A 20990-nucleotide genomic window follows, 5' to 3' on the forward strand; every position below is an offset into this window, starting at 1 on the left:
AGACGATAAGTTAATAACTTCCAAGATTACTGTTAAAGATATCACTTCAATATGGCATCATTAATAAAGCCTTAACATTGCATGAATGGCTTGAAATATAATGGAATTATGTTATTTCTTCATTTATATTTCGAGTATTAAAAAGTAAATTAGCTTCATATCGCATTATTAATGATGATAAATACAACTTAATGAGAATTTCATTTAAAGTGAATTATTTGATATGAATTAATGTTCCTTAGAGAAATTTTATCTTTAAAGGGAACTAAAGATAAATGAGTTCTTAATTTTAGAAGTTGTAAATTGGATTAATTGTAACATGTAAATAAATATTCACTCTTGCAATTACATTCTTAATTCAATTTTGTTAAAACTTTCAATTTTGTTCATTACATTACATCATATTTTTTACGTAAATAAAGTTCTTATAACCTTATTAATTGAAGATTGGAAGATAAAAATCAGGAAAAGAAATAAATAAAATATCATTTATCTTTTAATTTTATACGGGATAGAGAAAAAAATCATTTTCAATAATAATAATCTGTCTGGATACAAATACAAAAAAATTATTTATTTATATTTTATTTATTATGTTTGCTGCTAAATAAATTCTGTAACAAAAATATCTGCATTGTGATATTTAATTAAATTTCTGATGTTATTCTATTTAGAGTTTTTTTCTTTTTTTGCATACAACAATAATCGAAATTCAATGAAACGATGTTTTGCTTGAATTATTCAAGACAATTGCAATTACTTATACAAAATGACGCTCTATGCGTAGACCATTAAAACCACAAGAAAAATGTATAAATTATTTTAATGTGTAATTATTAAGAAAGAAATCTTTTTTTTTAATTTTTGCCTTTTCTGGGCTGGGCATAAAAATTATTTATTAATATTTTATTTATTATTACTGCATCGATCCTAAATAAATATTTTAATAATTAAAAATCAGCATTGCAATATTTATCTTCTGATATTATTCTTTTGCCTACAATTAATAATCGAAATTCAATGGAACAATGTTTTACTTGAATTATGTAAGCCAATTGTAGTTACTTATACAAAATGACGCTCTATGCGTACACCATTAAAATCACACAAAAAATCTGTAAATTCTTTTAGTATATAATTATTAAGCACGAAATCATTTTTGCCTATTGTGGGCGGTTTCATCACAATTTAAGAATAATTATGATTATAATTAAAACGTTAAAAATGATTATAATTTAATTAAAACGTTAAGACTAATTATGATTTAATTTAAACGTAATATTTTATGTTTTTTATAAGAACATCACTTGCTTAAATTATGAAAGCATTAATAATTACTGATATTAATTATAAAAATATATTTTGTTCAAGCAACAAATATGAACTTTATTATTTTAAGAAGTTCCTAGTTAATAGCTTATTCATTCAAAATCTTAAGCGCTAGGTATTCCTTGGATTAATATTTACTTAATTAAAACATAAGAGAGCATAAATATGCTTCCAAATAATGTCCCGAAAACATATCCTATAACTTATTATTTAGTTGAAGCTCGGGAAACAATTTCCAATAATTACCCTTTCAACTAATTCATACGCCGACGTGAATAAATTGTATGTATTTTTCATCCTATTTGAATTTCACCATTTTGAATATGTTTATCTTTGACTATTTGTTAAAGACACGGTTGTAATTTATAAGAATGAAGTTGTAAAACGTTAGATGATAGGATTAGATATTTAATTGATACACCAAATCAATTTTAACAGTTTGTAGAAGACATTAAGAAAGAAACCGTTACTGAAAGTGATCAGAACTTTTATTAGGAAGTGTTATTTGCAATTAATGAATTAGGAAAAAATATCATGTTTCTAAATATATTTTTAACTGTATTAGGTCAATAATAAACTTTTTCAGAACTTTGATCAAGCGAGCTTTTAAATTAGTGTAGTGAATATTCGATGTTTTCCAAACATTTCTTTAGCGTAAAAGGTTGATAATGAAATAATGCAGAACCTTTATAAGATATTTTTCTAGTTTATATATATATATATATATATATATATATATATATATATATATATATATATATATATATATATATATATATATATATATATATATATATATATATATATATATATATATATATATATATATATATATATATATATATATATATATATATATATATATATATGTAATAACAGGGCTACAACCCTGTTATCAGTGTTGTATTTAGCTTGAAATGATTGCAGTCTTAAGCCATTATACGTTCTAAACAGGTTTATTTAAATGTAGGCTGGTATTGCTAACAGTTCACGTCCACACTCCCTATGGGAGGGGAATGGACAGGACTTCTGACAATTTCTGAACAGTTTATCAGGATCAAATCATGATGAAAAGGACACGCAAAACTATGCGTTCTTACGTTTCATACCAACACAGATTTGAGGTAAAAAGGCACACTTCGTACATTCCTTGTACGCATTAAGGAAAATCATTTCTGCTTCCTTATATGGAAGTGAACGAGGGAACGATTCTAAAAATAACTCTTCCTTTGAAATATAAATCTATTTATATTTCAATAGTATGTTTTCAGCCTTGAATTCCCAAAATAGAATCTCTCTACGTTTATTCTTTAACAAAGACATTTTATGAAAATGAAAGAGTTTTAATTCTTTTATTAATACAAAAGTATTTAATTTTTGTATTACATATATATATATATATATATATATATATATATATATATATATATATATATATATATATATATATATATATATATATATATATATATATATATATATATATATATATATATATATATATATATATATATATATTGTATATAATTATTACTGTAGATAAACTTACTAAAAAATTTTCTTTGTTTATTTATATAATTATTACTACGTGCAAATCCATTTAGGGCACTTCCGTGGCTAAAATTATGTGCAAAACAGACAATTCATGTCTCCTTCTCTTTTTCTATTTTTTTCTTCTTAAATAAATGTTGATTTTCGAGAATTATTCATTGTCAACTTGTTAAAATTATACAGTATAGTATTACCTTGCGCACATCCAATTGCAGGCCCATCCTTGGTAACTAACAAATCAAACGAACTTCAGTACTGCAATAAGAACGCGCTTACAAAATACAAAACCCGTCTAATTCCTTTACCTCAATTTGCGCTTTTGGTTTCATATTTTGCAATCTGGCAATCTTGTTACGAAAATACTTTAAATCTTTCTTGAAAAATTTCCCGTTCATGTAAGTTCATTTGAATTCGCTACTCTCTTTATAGATTTCATTTCATGTGTCATTCTGTTTTTTTCCTAATATTTTATTTTCTGTTTTACGTGATATTTTTACATATTGTGTTCTATTTTATTTGTTGCAATATTTGTTGGAAAATTTCCCGTTTATGTAAGTTTATTTGAATTCGCTACTCGCTTTATAGATTTAATTTCATGTTTTATTCTGTTTTTTTTCTTTACATTTTACTTTCTGTTTTTACGTGATATTTTCACTTATTGTGTTCTATTTTATTTGCTGTAATTTTTCGTGCGAATTTTTTGTATTGATATATTTTGCTTTGGCTATGGTGATACAATATTAGAAAGCACTCATTTTTGCGGATATAATCGTGTGAGCTGATAAAAAGATTATATCTTTTATTTTCCGGATTTTTATTTTATTTTTTTTCCGGTTTCTTTTTATTTTTATTACTATTTTTCTCTTTTCCCCGTTTTTTCATTGTTCTGTAATTTTTCCCATGTTTTCCCGTCTTTTTAAAAACGCATAAGGTTCATATTGAATGTGTCTGGAACTTTAATGGAGGGAATTTTTATTTTATTTTCTCAAAAATTAGGTCAATTTTAAACGAGGGAAAAAATTCTGGTAAAATATCTAATTGAAAAGTAAATTTAACCAAATAAATGTTTTCAGGCAAATGCTCTAATGCTGGTATCATGATAAAAATGCAAAATTTTATCACATATAATAAAACCATATTTTATTGTTGATTTCACTAAAATCATCACCAAAGTGCTTCAATAAGAATTACCGAACTTTTTTCACAGTGCCGGAAACACGGCAAAATTTGCCATAATTTTGATAGTTTTTACCATATTTTTTTCACAAAGTATTAGCTTCTGGAGCTTTTTCTCATTTTGCGTAGATTATAGTAATGATAAAAAGTTTACTAAAGCGCGCTATAAATATTTGTGCCTTAGTAACTGATTGTGGTAATAACTAAGGTATTGTTCTAAAAGTTGTAGTTTGGGCCTGATACAAAATATCCCTTTCCCTGATGTGTTTTTTTAAGCCATCATGAACATACTGATAGGATGACTCGAAATCGAATAGAATGGATCACAAGTTTTAAATGAGAGAGCAAAGCCTAAAAAAAGTACAATTTATTAATTTTGTCTATTCACTCGCCTGGACAAGTCAAGAAGGCATAATTTTAATGATCGAGACTTCTTTCACCTTTGAAGCAAATGAAACATTATCAGGCATACCACTGTTAGAACTATTAACGAAATAATTTCTGCTCACCTGATTGAACTTGCTTGACCGACAAATACTAATCTTGTTTATCACGTTGCAATTTTCTTAGTAATGGAATCTATCTATATTATATAAAACGCTAATACGTAGGTATGTATGTATCAGTAAAACCGATGATATTTCTTTTCTCGCGTTGGCAACAGTTTTCATTTTTAATTGATTGGATTCGGCGCGCAAGAGCACGTAGTGAGCAACCAGATAACAATAACCAGAGTGAGCATTATCAGGTTGTTCAATTCAGATTCATGCACTAAAAACATGACAATATTTCATTTAGACTCAATTAGGAATTAATAAATTAATTGAAGTGAGAATGCTTTAAAAAGCCGCTGTTGAATTGATATTTTTCTACTGGGAGCTACCTAAACGTCTAAAAAACGTTTAAGTGTTTGTATTGAATGCGTTGAATTTTTTTATATTTCGCGTTTATTTATGCATTGAATTTTCACGCTTTAAAATGCAGAATATTAGTGAAGCAATATTTGATAATTTATTTTGCTAATATGTTTCTTATTTAGCTAATGTTTTGATTTTTTCACCATGTACAATCTAAATAGCTAATATACTTTTTTAAAAGCCAATAAGAACATTGGTAGAATTCATCTACATAAGTACAATACTATGTCTTTGATGATAAAATACTATGTCTTTGCTGATAATATATTATGTCTTTGATGATAATATATTATGTCTTTGTGCTAGAACATTGTGTTCATTGGCGAGCGAGCGCGGCGAGCCATGGTTCACGGCGTGAACCACATAGGATTGCGTAGCAATTCTCGGGGGTTGGCGAGCGTTAGTGAGCAGGGGCGGAGCCTCCTAGTATCATATAAAACGCTAATACGTACGTATGTATCAATAAAACCGATGATATTTCTTTTCTCGCGCTGGCAACAGTTTTCATTTTTAATTGATAGGATTCGGCGCGCAAAAGCACGTAGTGAGCATCATATGGCTTATCTAAATTATATAAAACGCTAATACGTTTTAATTGATAGGCTTCGACGCGCAAGAGCACGTAGTGAGTATCCTATGTCTAATCGGGTGAATTCTCACCGAATGATCAAAACAATTCTCACAAAATTATCTTCATCGAAGCCGATGCTTTACATCCGGCGTTCAGTACTATTTCATATTGTTTTACAACACATGGTTTTAGCCCTCTGGTGGGAAAGACTTTAAAACAAAACTTACAACAGTTACTTTTCTCAACAACTGAAATTTAGAATAGTGTGATTAAGAAAAATATGCGAACTGTTTTCAATTTCAAATTAATATGGAAATGCACAGGTTTAGAATTTTCTACAGTGAAAAGTACAAAAGCTAGACGTTAAGAATGTATCCAATGAGCGAGCAAAGCGAGCATCGGATTGCGAAGCAATCCGAAATGAACTGCGAAAGCAGTTCCGGGGATTGGCGAGCGCCAGCGAGCAGAGAGCGAAGCCTCCTAGTTGTTTAAAACTGTGTAAGATAGTTGAAATTGTTAACTTTGTATACATTATCTACGCACGGACTTAGCAGTTCAGCAAAGCTGAAGCAGTTCAGCAAACACCTGACGGGAATAGCTTGTAATTCCCTGGTCTTGATGCAATGTTGCCCTAAATGCTCAAATCTTTGAGCAGAATAGACCTCACAACAATCTATGTATACTTTATTTATAGTTTGCTAGAGTAAGAACTCCCTTAGCCATTCATCTGCATGCATCCGGGGCAGTGACTGTAGTAACTAGATATAACTATTTCAAGTAGGGTTGTGAGGTCATTGGTTAGGACTGGTTTTGGGTCCGGTCGACGAGAGAATCTTTTTCTTCGGCCTGTTGTGTTAGCCCTGGAGGGTAGCTAGTAAAGAGAAGCTACCCTCCAGGAAATGCTCTATCCCTGTCTCCATAGCAGCAGACGGCATCAGACTTTGAGGCGGGGGAGGGGAGTTCTCACGGTAGACAAACTATAATTTTCTTTACTAATACTAATAGAATTGTTAGTTTTTTAGTCATTAAATATTTTGAAACTGTAAATGTCTGTTGAAATCCTCAAGCATTTTTTTGATTATGTAATCTATGTATCAAATCTTGTACATAACATTTTGAACTGTTTGAAATCCTTAACTTTTTTTTCTGCACGTGGTTCGAACGTGTGAGCATGATAGCCATCTTGTTCAATTGCATCACACTAGGAATGTACCAACCGTGTGCCGATGAGATCTGCACATCTAGCCGGTGTCGACTTCTGCAGATCTTTGACGATTTCATCTTCGGTTTCTTCGCCATTGAAATGATGATCAAGACCATAGCCATGGGCATCACCGGGAAAGGAGCTTACATGAGCGACTCATGGAATCGACTCGACTGCTTCATAGTTTTTGCAGGGTGAGTACAGAATCCATATTATATCTTATTAACAGTGATTTGTCCCATTCATATTAGACATCTAGCGTTATTGGAGTGTTACAATGTACAGTCACTGTCCTCATTATTAGATGCATTATGAAATTCTATGTAAAATCTTAAATATCAGGTGATACTATACAGCTTTATTGTTTTTACACTGATGAAACCGGTTTGCATTTGTTTACGTTCGTGTATCAATTGGTTAGCATTGTAATGCAATACGTTAAAAACAAATACTAATAGGAAGTACATAAAAAATCTCCTGAATAAAAACATGTATGTTTAAGCATAAAAGTATTGTGTACAAACTGGTGCAAAACATGTAATTCTTAAAACACTGCAATGCGTCTAATAATTTGGTCGAATTATTATACTATACTAATATAATACCTGATATAATAAGTATTCTATATTTATTAAATATATCGTCTAATCTACATTATATATCGTCTAATTTAACCAATTAATGCACGAACGTAAACAAGTGCAAACCAATTTCAGTCAGGTAAAAACAATAAAGCTGTATATTTATCGCCTGATGATTAAGATTTCACACAGAATCTTATAGTTTATCTAATAATTTGGCTATGGACTAAATAGGTATACTCTCTGTACATAAAATAAGCATCCCAAGCTCTCCACACTTTTCCCCTTTTTGTTACCATGGTATCCGCAAATCTTGTTTTTCCCCAAACCAGCATATTCATACTTCTAACTAAAATGAAAAGTACTGTTGTTGGTGGAAAAGCAAGAATTTCGTGATCATGATAACAGAGAGAAGAAAAGTGTGGAGAATAGGAAAAATCACGTAACAGTACAGTCTATTAAATATATAAAGTATAACTATCGGTCATTAGTTGAAAACCAAAATTTACCGAAAAGAAGCAAACATTTCGAATTAAGTTAACTGGAGATCATCAATAAGGTGTTTTATCCGTCACAATGTCAAAATTGGAGGTTAGTAATTTTTTATTGCTTTTAAAATTAATCTCAATTGTTTAAAGGATTCAGTAGGTGCAAAATTATTTTTAAATATTCATAAAATTTGCGAAATAAATATATTTCTGACCATTTTTATCAAGTTGCTTTTGTTATGCCAAATTAAATAATAAATAATTTAGGTTTTCTTAAAACATTAGTTTTCTACATAAAAAGTTATTTCAGGAGAAATTTTTACAAGCTAACCAAAAACATCGTTAAATTTCAATATTTCTCATCAAACAATTACGCGATTTGGGTTTAGTTTTTTGTCTCTTGGCTGGAAAAAAGTAATTGAATACTGATGAAACAATCATACTCAGGAAACAATTTTAACAAAAAAGCGAAAAAGAAGTGTCAAAAAATTACCTATGGAAAAATTCCAAATGATGTAAAGGTAAAAAAATTCGGGAGGGAAAAAAATTGGAAATAATTTTTTTTAAAGTGTTTTAAAAGTCAGATTTTTTTAGAACAAAATGAAATAACAAAAACTCTTGACGAAAATAAAAAATGTATCCTAAATTTCTTTTTTTTTAAATGAATTAAAACTTAAATTCTGTGTCACACTAAGTTTCTTCGTTTATTCGAATTTCGAGTTAAATGAATCCCGGGGAAGGGGCTGCAACTTTCGTACGTAAGCATAAGAGGGGGTTCGGCATTTACTTATTTTTTTAGACAAAGTGAAGGAGTAAGTCCTGAATTGCCAAAAACATTCATACGTAATGTTTGCAAGGTAATTTCCAGCGCATGCTGATTATTAACTTTCTAATTTTAAAAATTTATGCCTATCTGCCATTGTTTAACGAAAAATAAAATTAAGTACTACATATTAACTTTAAGATTAGCCCAATAATAAAAATTCAAATTTCCAACACGTTGAAGTCTGATAGAAACTTCACCAAGCAGACTCCACTTACAGAAAATCTTAAAATGTTTTGTCGTGACTATAATTAGGTGCAGATACTCTAATTCATGTAATAAGTCATATCAAATCCATATAATAAATCATTTTAAATTCAAATAATAATTCATATCAAATTCATATAATCTGTCATTGTTTAACGAAAAATAAAATTAAGTACTTCATATTAACTTTAAGATTAGCCCAATAATAAAAATTCAAATTTCCAACACATTGAAGTCCGAGAGAAACTTCGCCAAGTATCATAGCAAACACCTCTTACAGAAAATTTTGAAATGTTTTGTCGTGACTATAATTAGATGCAGATAGTACTCTAATTCATATAATAATTCACAACAAATTCATATAATAATTCATATCAAATTCATATAATAATTCACGTCAAACTCATATAATAGTTCATTCATATAATCTGTCATTGTTTAACTAAAAATAAAATTAAGTACAACATATTAACTTTAAAATTAGCCCAATAATAAAACTTCAGATTTCCAACACGTTGAAGTCTGATAGAAACTTCGCCAAGCAGACTCCACTTACAGAAAATCTTGAAATGTTTCGTCGTGACTATAGTTAGGTGTGGATACTCAAATTGTTTTAAAAGCTAGTTTCCAAACCTTGAAAAAGCAACTCTAATGAACTTTTCTTTTAGTAATTACTTGTTTTATCATTTTATTTTTCCCTTTTGTTTTGTTCCAGCCATGGTCTGTAGTTTTTTTAAGTCTCCGTGCCTTTTGTAGATTATTAACTTCAATTTGACGTAGTATAGTGGCATTCTGCTCTCGTGCGGTTTAATTATTTATCAAATTTAAATTGCGTACCTATAACCGAGAGCCTGCCTATAACCCACAAGCAAAATTTTTAATATTTTAATTTTGGAATACTTGCCTGACTTTTTATGACTTTTTTAAATAATTGTTAATAATTACTACAAAACTTATTATAAATTAATAAAGAAGATCCAATAATCAACTTTTAAGAATGAATATTCATACTTATTATATTTTTATTAGTAAAGGTTACATGCATAATGAGATCCATTTATAGTTCGTTCGCCAGGACTTGGCACTTGGCTCCGCTTTCATCACGTGGTATCCGATGATACTATTCCGCTATTACAGAGAAGTACAATGATATGAACAATCCTGAACAAGGTTGTCATTTGGCGATCGTATGACAAAAATATTTATTTCGCAATCTTTATGTGCATTTTTCTAACATTAAATATTTCATAATTTTGATGCTATTTCTCACTTTTGAGTGAATAGTTTGCCCTTCTTTTAGAGATTTTGCTGTAATACATTAAATTAGCCAGAGTAACGAAAGATATAATCGCAGATGATAAAGCAAAGTAAGAGACTGAAAAAGAATTCACTGTTTGCGTTTGGCGCACGTTAAGGGTTGTCTCAATTTCAAGCGCGGAGGCGTTTCTTCGCTTACCTCCGCTCTGAAATTAACTCTTCGTCCGAGGAGGTGAGGCCAAGTGCCAACTCGTGGTGAACGAACTACACTTATTTATCAAACAAATCTCTAAGCCTCTTTCAGATGTAATTATGACATTACACATGAATCTCATAATTAGACACACAGAATTGTTTTGCCTTTACTATTTTCTTTCATAAATTATTCACAATACATTAACATTAACGGCATATTACTATTTATATCATTTATATAAAAGTTTCTCTGTAAAAATCTTAGTAATTTAAAAGTAATTATGTAAATTATTTTGGTCATACGTCCAAGCCAAAAATAAATATTGCTATTTAATGAGAGAAAACCAGACGAGAAATTTTATTTTTAATTTTTATTATCTTTTATAAGCGTTTTACTTCCGGGATCTTTATTTTATTATCCTTTTTTTTTCTTACTATAGATTTAGTTTCTTTATTAATGAAATTTACATAAAAAGTTTCTTTTTTTTCGTTGGTAAAGGAAAAACTGTACCTAAATTGCACGCTAAATACCACGTGTCATTAATCGCAATTAAAAGAGATAATTCAGAATTGATGGTAATAAAAAAGAATACTGAGGCAAGATAATTGGAAAACAAATGGTTTAATGAGAGTTAATTCTTTAATGTTTCGGAAAGGTCGGATTTTTCCAGAAAATTCAAATAAGAAGAAAAAAGAATACGAAATTTATTTAAAAGAATAGAAATCATTTAAAGAGATTAAATCCTCAATAAGAAATTGTTGTAAAAGAACTGATTTCAGAAGGAAAAAAACACCCATCTGTACATAATTAAGAAAATTTCTGAATCTTGGAAGCTTTTAATATGAACTAATAATTATTTGATACGGATTACTAAATTCGTGAATTTACTTCATTTCTGAGAACCAAAAAACTACAATGAACTAATTGCATACTTATTAAAATCATTTTAAACTTTTATCTGAGAAAAGATTTGAATAGAAATTTGATTTTTCTGTTGACGAAAAATGTCGAAAATTACAGTAAATAGACTGAAAAACTGTTGCGTTTTTTAATTTCTTGAATGAACCAAAAATAACTTTTTATTAAAATATGCATTAGATGATTTAAAGCATATATGAGCTTTACAGGATGGCACACTGTTTTCGCATTTTTAAAGCATTTTTCACATTTTTGAAATTCTTCCCCATTAATAAATACATTTATTGAATAATTTTTACATCATTATAATCGTAAATTTCCCAAAAAACATCAAATATTGTTACAAGAAATATACTAAAACGTTTTATCAAAGTTTTTTTCAAATTTAACTAATATGCAAAGTACAATTTAATTTTGGAATAAATTATAATATTGAAAATTTTAGAAATATTCTTAAGATTTCTATTTCATATAAATGAGAAAGAAAATATGCATTTTTTCACTATTTAAGTGACTTACTGCGAAACAGATTGATATTAAAATCATAATAAGAAAATATTTCCAGATATTAATTAAATGAAATATTTTTTTTATTTAATAAATAAAATAAGACAAATTAATTTCTGCATCTGTTTCAGAACTTACTACAATTCTGTTACAAAAAAAGAGGATAATATATATCCTTCTTGTTTTAAATATCTATATTTTTGAAATATTACTAAAAAAATTAAATTTTATTGAAAAGAAAATTCTTTAATATTCTTAATATAGACAAATTTATAATAGTGCATCCGTTTGCATCATTGTAAACGTTACAAACGTTTTAATGTTGCTTCAAACGACGTAATTAAACGTTTTTAAAAAAATCGCATGTTTTACTTCTTCGTTACCTTTAAATTAGTGTACACTTTCTTACTTTTAAAAGTTATTACTTTTACAGGCACTTTTTTTTAAAGTTCACAATTAAGAACCTTTCCTTGTAACAAGAAAGTGGTAACGTTTTTTTTTCTCCTTGTGTAGCTCTTTGTGCTTTCTACGATATAAATGGAATTCAAACTATATAAGCCCAGAAAAAATTTGCCAACAAAATAATAAAAAGTTAACAATCTAGTATATTTCAATACATTAACTTTAAAAAATAAAGAGTTCAGAAAAATTCGGAACAATGCGTAATGACGTATTAATAATTATAACCATTGTAAATAATGGCGTTTCAATGAATGTAAATAATTAAAATGTTTCTAACTCTCAATTTTCTGTAATGACATTATTTATGATGTAACTTCATTTATAAGCTACTTTATCATTTTACTTGATGCTACAATTTATCTAACCACACCGAATTTCTTCTACTTTGTTTTCAAATTCATGCAATCAATAAAAACTTTTGTTATTTATCGTAAAGCTCTGTGAACCTAGTGGACAAGGCAATTAAACTAATGATACATTAGATGACTGGACAATTGATTCAAAAAATCATTTTACAGATATTGCGTTTGTATTAAAAAGAAACAAAACAAACTCGTTACAATTCCTTCCTGTATTCATATCTTATCTCTATAGTTTCACTGTATTCCAAATGAATCATCATGTAAAAAAAAAACTCTCAGCACCTCAAACTTTATAAAAAAATATTTACATTTTGTTCCACATTTATTACTTCTAAATCTTTTGAGGGATATTAATTATTATAATTATTAATGTTTCTTTCATCAATCTTTAAAAACTGCAGTTAAATTACAATTTATAAATTAAGTACAATTATAATTAATTTCAATTATAATTATATTCCGCTCATAAAAGCAACTATAGAAACATTTAACCAACATCATGTTCTAAGCTAGGAATAAAATTAAAAAGCGATTACATTTTCAATCTTTCAGAAGAAAAAAGAAATAGATTTTTTGGATTACTGCCAACCTCTTCTGAAACATAAAAAAATAGCCTATTATTCTGAAACAGAATTACTTAAACACATGTTACATATTAAACATAAGCCACGCCATCTAATAAATAACCCATTTTTACTTCATAAACATCTGTTTTAGAATGCTCAGGGGTCTTGCAAAAGCAGTTTTAGTCATTTTTACAAAAGGGTAATAGGGTAAAAATTTATCCTAAAGGAGCTAAAGTACCGTCATTTTTCTCTCTTTATTTTTATATCATCATTATATAACCAAACTCTCGGCAATTTATTTGCCATAATTTATAAGCGTTGATAAAATCATCTTCCAAAAAAGGAAACTTTGTAACGGTGAATTTATTTCAATTTTTTGTTGAGACAATTGTTGGTGTCTTCTAAACATCACCCTTATTATATATTTTTAGAAGACTTTTCATACAATGCATTTAATAAACAGCTAAATAGTGGCATTCAGAATTGAACCGAAAATGTAACGAATCGTCAAATTAAATTAGACTCGTTTTAAACTTAATTACTCGAGTTCAATGGTTCTCAAACAGAAGGACTTCATTGTTTTAAAACGGTAAGTCAATTACACTTGTATTCTAATTAATTTTTATCTTACAAAAGGAATTTAGGGTACACTGTTAAAATTTTCATTCTAAATCTACGGTAAAATAACCGGCAGCAGTCTCTCCATCCAATTAACCGTAAATTTTACGGTAAAGAACAATTTTTACCTTAATGGTTTTGAAGCCGTTAACATCTAGTATGATTAAAAAAACATGAAGGCAAAACAAGACGGTTTTTTAGCCATTTACAACTAGCATGGTTTCAAAACCATGAACAAGAAATGTAGCTGGACAATGGAGATAGTTTGGCATCTCCATGGCTATGCTTGAATGAGAGAATCATATTTTAATAGTCCAGGGCAGCAAATTGGGGAGAGCAGGATACACACCGGAAACTCTTCATAAAATGAAGGAAATATAGAGATGTCAGTGCTGGGAATAGAACCCCCGTTCTGTCTGTCATGAGATTGTCAGATTAGCCCTTCGATATGCTCATCTACAAAGAACAAAATGTCTTCATTAAGTGGATCTAGTTAGTTTTACCTTATTAGGAGAAAACTGTTAATAAACAATATTTCTCACAATTAACAGTTTGAATACTATCTTATTTATGGTTATTTGACTGTTTTGTTTAAATATGGTAAAATAGCAATTAAATTAATTGTTATTCAACCATTTTTTACGATAAATTTCAAACAGTGTATGATTCTCATAATTTTGTACTAATTTATTTCAATAATTTAAATTTATTTATTAATATTCTTTTAATTTGTAGTTTAAAAAAAATCTCGATTCAATCAAAATTAATTTCTTAGTCTGAAATGGAGAGAATGAAAGTTTAGTTTTAAATATTTAAGTCTTATTCATACGTAAAAACAAAAGCTAAAGGGGCATTCATTTTTTCATTTGCTTGGCTTATTTTCGTGAGTCAAGCTTCTTGATTAGGTAACAAATGAAAACAACTTAGAGAAACAGAATAGAAATCGAATTCGCTTAGCATTTTGCCGTAACAAACGCAATTCCGTCTTTAAATTAACGAAGAAAAAAAATCACAGGAATCCCATTAAACGTAATGTGACTAATAATTACACTTTTTTGCTATACTATAATATTTTTTTTCCTAACAATTTAAGTATTTCTTAATTGTCATTGAGGTATAAAATTGCTGATATAAATAAAAAAAATTATAAAAACATTTGTATATCATAACTTTCTATGTTTTTGCTGTGTAATTTTTAAAAATTGTTAAGATAAAATCAAAATCTAATAGTACAGTATACATATATTTGAAATTTTTGAAGGGGTTGAGCTTTTAGTATCAGTGAAAAGGGGAACTGGTCAAAATAGATAAGAGACCACTGCTCTAGCTAATACAAATTTAGCCAAAATTATTCATCAATTTTCAAAGGGTTATTTATTTACAAGTATGTCACTTACAAATACGAGTGATACATAAACTAACTAAGCTTTTGGTCCTTTACAAATTGACATTTTAGATAAATAAACCTATACCCATCGCAAACTTATGAATAGTCTGTCTAAAGTAAGAACTTCCTGAACCATTCGTCTGGACCCGTGGCGGTGACTATGGTAACGAGGTATAACTATTTCTAGTAGGGGTGTGGGGTCGTTGTTTAGGGCAGGTTTTGGCTCAGGTCGGTGAGAGAAAGGGGATCTTTTTTTTTGGTCTACTGTGTTATCCCTAGAGTGAAGAGAAGCTACCCTCACTGAAATGCACTATTCTTGTTTCCATAGCAGCAGACAGCCTGAGACTTTGTGGTGGGGGGAGTTCCTACTGTAGACAAATTATACCCCGAATACCAACAACTTCGTAAAAACACATCATGAGTTTGTGCCGGACAGTGAAAAAAGCATGATATTCAAGGTATGGACAGATCTGGTTTACCACAGAAAAAATACCAAGGGTTCACACTTTGAACAACAGGAAGTAATATGGACATGCTATTGAGCGGTAGGGTGGAGCAAAAAAAAAGTTTTTGGTAATTGAAAAGCACAAAAGGACACATATAAATATCACAAATGAATTTCTCTTAGAATTTATATGCATCATCTTCATTTCCCGCCATAAAACTGTTTTTTTTTTTTCGAAAAACAGACTTTTGCAAATTTTTCAAAATTTATCGCATGAAAACAAATTGCTTTTCAAACTCTTCCTGCAATATTAATTGAATTTTAAACAGTATTGCAGCAATACGGTGTAAATTTATTTTCACAATAAACATTTTCGTGTTTTAAGAAAATCAGCAAAGCATTTTGGAGAGTGCGGTAAACATGGATTTATAAACTAAAATTTTGTTACCGTCGTTGAATAGTCGACCCAATTTTTGTGGTTTAAGATTGCTAATATCCAACTTCGCAGTGTTGTAATTTTGAACTTAATTCAGAAAACAAGGGAACTCCTCCTGGATCAAGTATTGAGAGAAATTTGCCATTGCGCAGGACTATTTCATAAAACTAACCCTCATTTGCGTTACATATTTAAGTAAATGGCAATAAGTTTTCATGCATAATTTTCTAAATCTTATGTTTACAAATCTTTGCTACAATTTTTGTTAGATTAAGCTGAATAATCTCTAGCTGACTGCGTTGGAGACAAATCTCTGAAAATGGTGCTTTCCTTCATAAACCAAGAAGTGTATGTTTCACATCACCTGTCTTTGCCTGCCTTCATAAATCCTTTGAAAGTGGATTCATAAATTGAAAGCCTTTCCACGTATAATAAAGCCTTTATAACTTTAGTTTTACCTGTACACCGATTTTATTTTATGCTTTTTCGTCACATTTTAATAAAGATTTTTAATTGGACAAATAAGTTTGAACTTACTTCCGAGCCTGTTCAATAGTACAAAAGCAAAACAAGTCCTTATTACTTTTATGCAATACACTAATATCTATTGCAAAATTTATATTTACATGTTTACTATTATTTTAATCGTGACATTCTAGTAAACAGGGATCTATCATAACCATCTGGACAACTGTACGTATGTATCGAGTATTTATCAAACATAAAATGGTTGAAAAGAAAAATTAGATCTTTCTTAAAAAGCGTTATTTATTTCATTGCGTGCATTTAGATAATTTGCAGGAATATTTCCCTTAAATTTAAAAATGGCAAAGTTATACAAAAATTAAAAATAGTGTTTCTCAAATTGACTTAACACTAAACGACCAACACTTAATACATACCTATTTCTACCACAGAGGGTCAAATGGTCCGGACTTTATGTTTCTTGATTGAATGTATGAAATATGGATGTTAGGAAGGAAATAAACTAAAAAAAAACTTTATTATAATTAAACAAAATTGCATATTGCCATGTATTACAAACATAAAGAATTGGAATTTTAAAAATTCCAATTCTTCATTGCTCAACGCATTTTGTACATATACTGGGTGTTTCAATTGTACATTTTCCGCAAACATATTTCTTCTAATTCTTATTATTTCTATAATTCCTATAATTATTCTTGTAATTAATATTATTACTTCTAAGAACTTGCGCTGTCTTGATTGTTTCGACATTTTTCTTGGTAAAAACTAACAGTTAATTAGAAATGAAGTAAAGCTATAAAAATTAAATATAAGCCTCTTGCCAAAATATTTAGTTTTCGTCACTCTTTCTGACACAAAAATGCCAATCTAAAATTTTAGGTATTTTCTTGAAATTTGAATTCACAGTTATTCTAGTTGAACTCACTACACTGCAGTCTTTGCAAAAATGTGCAATTCATCGAATGCAATACGTTGAACACGCATTACATCGTCAGTTATGATTAGGACTGGGCTATAAATCGATATATCGCGACATATCGATTTAACGCCTATATCGGCAAACCGATACAGCAACTTTCATTCCAAGCGATACATGAGAAATCTGATTTAAGCCGTCGAGTGAAGAAGACGATATAACGATATAGCGATATAGCGATACACGCAAGGACTTTCTCTTACGTTCCGATGCCAACTCGCGCTGTGGAAGACGATATTGTTTCGTTATGTTGACAAGGCATAACCTTGACTGATGAGCGGTAGAATCAGAATCACTTTTGAGACCTTATATCGCTATATCACATGTTCGTTTTCGCACCTTCGCGATTTGAAATCGTTTCTTGTAGATTATTTTCAATGGGATTAACTTCGTGATCGCCGTCGTAACCTTGTTCTGAACGCAATTGAAAAGAATTTATAAAGAAAAGTTTCTTCATTAATTAGGTAAGTTTTTTATTTATTTTCTGACAAAACTTTTTTTATATTTTTAAATGTGAAAATTATCGGAAATCTAATTTAAGGCACCCATAAGGAATTAAATTACAAAGTAAATAAATTTGTTAGGTTATTTTTTTACTTTCTTTTAATTTATTAAAAACCTTTCGGATAAAACTTCTAATAATTTAATGGGCTTCTATTACTGATTTTAAATTTATAAATCTTGAGTTGTTTTTATTTTTAGAAATAAAGTTAAAACAAAACTTATTTTTTGGACATAAGTCAATAAACTTTATTTGTTCAAAAGAATTTGAAAAGTTTGCGAATTTTATTCATTTCTTTTTTTTTATCAATTACTACTTCGTTTTATTAGAGAGTAAAATCATTATTTTTTTTTAATTTTCGTTTTATATTATTAGTTAATTAGCTAAATATATTATCGAATATCACAATTCTTTTGTTTTTATTTTTAAGAATTTAATTAAGAAACTTTGCCTTACTTTGTTTTTCGTTCATAATTCGGTCATTATTTAATTTAATTTAATTATTTATATGAAATAATAATAAAAATAGTGTTTAAGAAGCATTTTTTTTCTAAAATTTATTTAGCTCTTTGTTTTAAGCATACAAATAATTTTTTAACGAACTTATTTTTTAAATTTTGTTCCTATGCTGTTAGGTAAATATATTGATAAATTTCACTTTTATTTATTTTTTTATTTTTAAACTAAGAAATCTTTTGTTATTTGCGTGATCATTTTTAGAAAATATAACAAAACTTGTGTTTACTTCTTCATTAAGAATTTGAACATTACGATCGAACTTAATAATTCTGTAATTATTTACGCATAATAGTACAAGCAAATATTGATTTGTTAAAAAAAGCTTCTTTTTTTAAAAAAAAAAAAATATTTTTAACATTTTGTTTTAAGTGTATAATGAATTTCTTAACAAACTTTTTTTTTTAATTTTTTAAATTTTCTTTCAATAATTTCAGCTAGATATCTTTATAAAATTCCCTTTTTATTTTTAAACTGAGAAATCTTTCAGAGAACGAAAATTTTAAGAAATTATTACAAATCTTATGTTTACTTTTTAGTTTAAAATTCGAACATTTTTAATTTTAAACTTCGGCTTTTAGTCAATCTAACTTTTATTTTAATTAAAATATATTTTGAAATTTTAAAATCAGCTTTTGTTTAATAACAATTTTTTTTTTCATTAAGGGTGTTTTTGGGGTTAACTTAAATTAAGACTGCTTATACCTTATAAACGATAAAGAAGTGCAAATATTTCATTCTGTATCTACACACATTTTTTCAATAAATATTTTAAGTAAGATTTGTACATCTTAGTCAATTTATTTAATATCTTTCTTTAGCAAAACATATATATTTTCAAATTTATAAATTGATTTAAATCAATATGCGTATGAAGTCTTGATAGAAATCTGACTTTCTGTGCCTTAAAGTAAATGAAATTCAAAAATACTATATCGCGATACATCGCTATATCGCGATGCAAAACTGACGATATATCACGATATATAATTTCTAATATCGCCCAGTCCTAGTTATGATCCGATTACCTTATAAAGTAATAAACTGTTCTCCCGGTCAAACGACCGGTTGTGGTAGAAATAGGTATACGACAAGCATTATTCAAAACAAACAAAATACAAAAACAAAAAAAATAATGACAGAATATTAACTGTATATAATTGTTAGAAAAAGTCATGAAATCAAATGAGTAAAAACGATAAGATGATAAGCGCATTTTCGCTGCAAAAGTTCTTAAACGGTCATTTGACCGCTTATGGTATTTTAGCGTTAAACGGAGGAAACAATTTTAACTTCGTCATAAAATAAAGATTTAAACAGATTTAGAAATTAAATATTCTTAAAAATAATATATAATATTAAAATTTTCTTAGAAATATTAACACAAGTACGACTTTTTTAACGGTAGTGATAAAAAAATTTATCAATGTATCCTAATTCTTAATTTCAAAAAAAAATCTAAGAATTCGAAATCAAAAAAGAAAGAAAAAATACAGATCCGTAAAGAATTCGAAATCGTAAAAGCTTAGTTGTGTTAGGAATAGTCATGGGAGTTGTAAAGAACTAAGTTTCTTTTGTTCATTTGGGAAAGAAAAGGACGTTTGGAGTACAAAACAAAAATTCAACTTTTTGTACTTTTTCTAAAAAGTTTATATCCTTTAAAAGTACGCTGAAATCAAGCCTGTAACCAGTATTCAGGTTGGAGAATCGTCCCTTCTTTTCAGTTGGATCCATTATTTTTTATTTTAATTGATTAAGATTCGTTTCGATCTCTGATATATTATCAAAATGTGTTTATTAATTGTAAGTATAAATAAATATGTTAAATATTGGTAAAAACAAATTAATTACTTATTATTAGATATATTAATCAGTACACTACTAAGTAATATTAATATAGTAAAGAAAATGATATTTTTAATTCTTATTATCATAAAACTAAATATTAAAGTAATATAAAAAATATTATTGAGAGCATTTATTTAAATAGCAATTCAAAAATTTATTTTTAGATATATCTATAAACCAGACGCACAATATGGCAGTAATTTACATAGCAACACTTATAAAATAAACTACTCACAAGTAGTTGGTGCCGAATAATATTTAGAAAAACACAAAATTCTAAGTGTAAAAAAATATCACGGCCAACTATATACGTAGAACGTATTATTTTTCTAACAGGTTGTTAAATTAAAAGATTTTTAATAAGAAATGTTTTTTCTGAAAAATGTTTTTTGCTGTTGCGATATTTTTAAAATCTAAATTGGCTCAAATCAAGCCATTTCACTTTATAAACTACGTTTAAATTCATTACATCAACTGTAAACTGAACACTTATTTTATTTAAGGCACTTATAAATTTACAGTTGCATAAATTTATTCAAATGCCTGGTATTTTTTTATGATTTTATTAATCTTATAATATTGATAGTTCCGAATAACAAATGCTAATTTGCAAAACACAATATTTCTCAATATCACTCCAAACAGGTGAGAAATTTTC

The 20990-nt window shown here is 28.1% G+C and overlaps 1 protein-coding gene across 1 annotated transcript in view; it reads left to right on the top strand.

Annotated features, from left to right (window-relative positions):
• The window catches only part of LOC107441470 (voltage-dependent T-type calcium channel subunit alpha-1I), a 325335-nt gene that overhangs the window by 149533 nt on the left and 154812 nt on the right, over window positions 1-20990 (top strand). Inside the window, exon 2 of the mRNA XM_087166313.1 lies at window positions 6697-6942. Within this exon, the coding sequence (XP_087022439.1) occupies window positions 6697-6942 (246 nt within the window). The remainder of the gene's footprint in view (window positions 1-6696; window positions 6943-20990) is intronic.

This window comes from Parasteatoda tepidariorum, chromosome 6 (assembly GCF_982258835.1).
Source record: "Parasteatoda tepidariorum strain Cologne lab strain chromosome 6, Ptep-v5.0, whole genome shotgun sequence".
NCBI classification, from domain to species: Eukaryota; Metazoa; Arthropoda; class Arachnida; order Araneae; family Theridiidae; genus Parasteatoda; species Parasteatoda tepidariorum.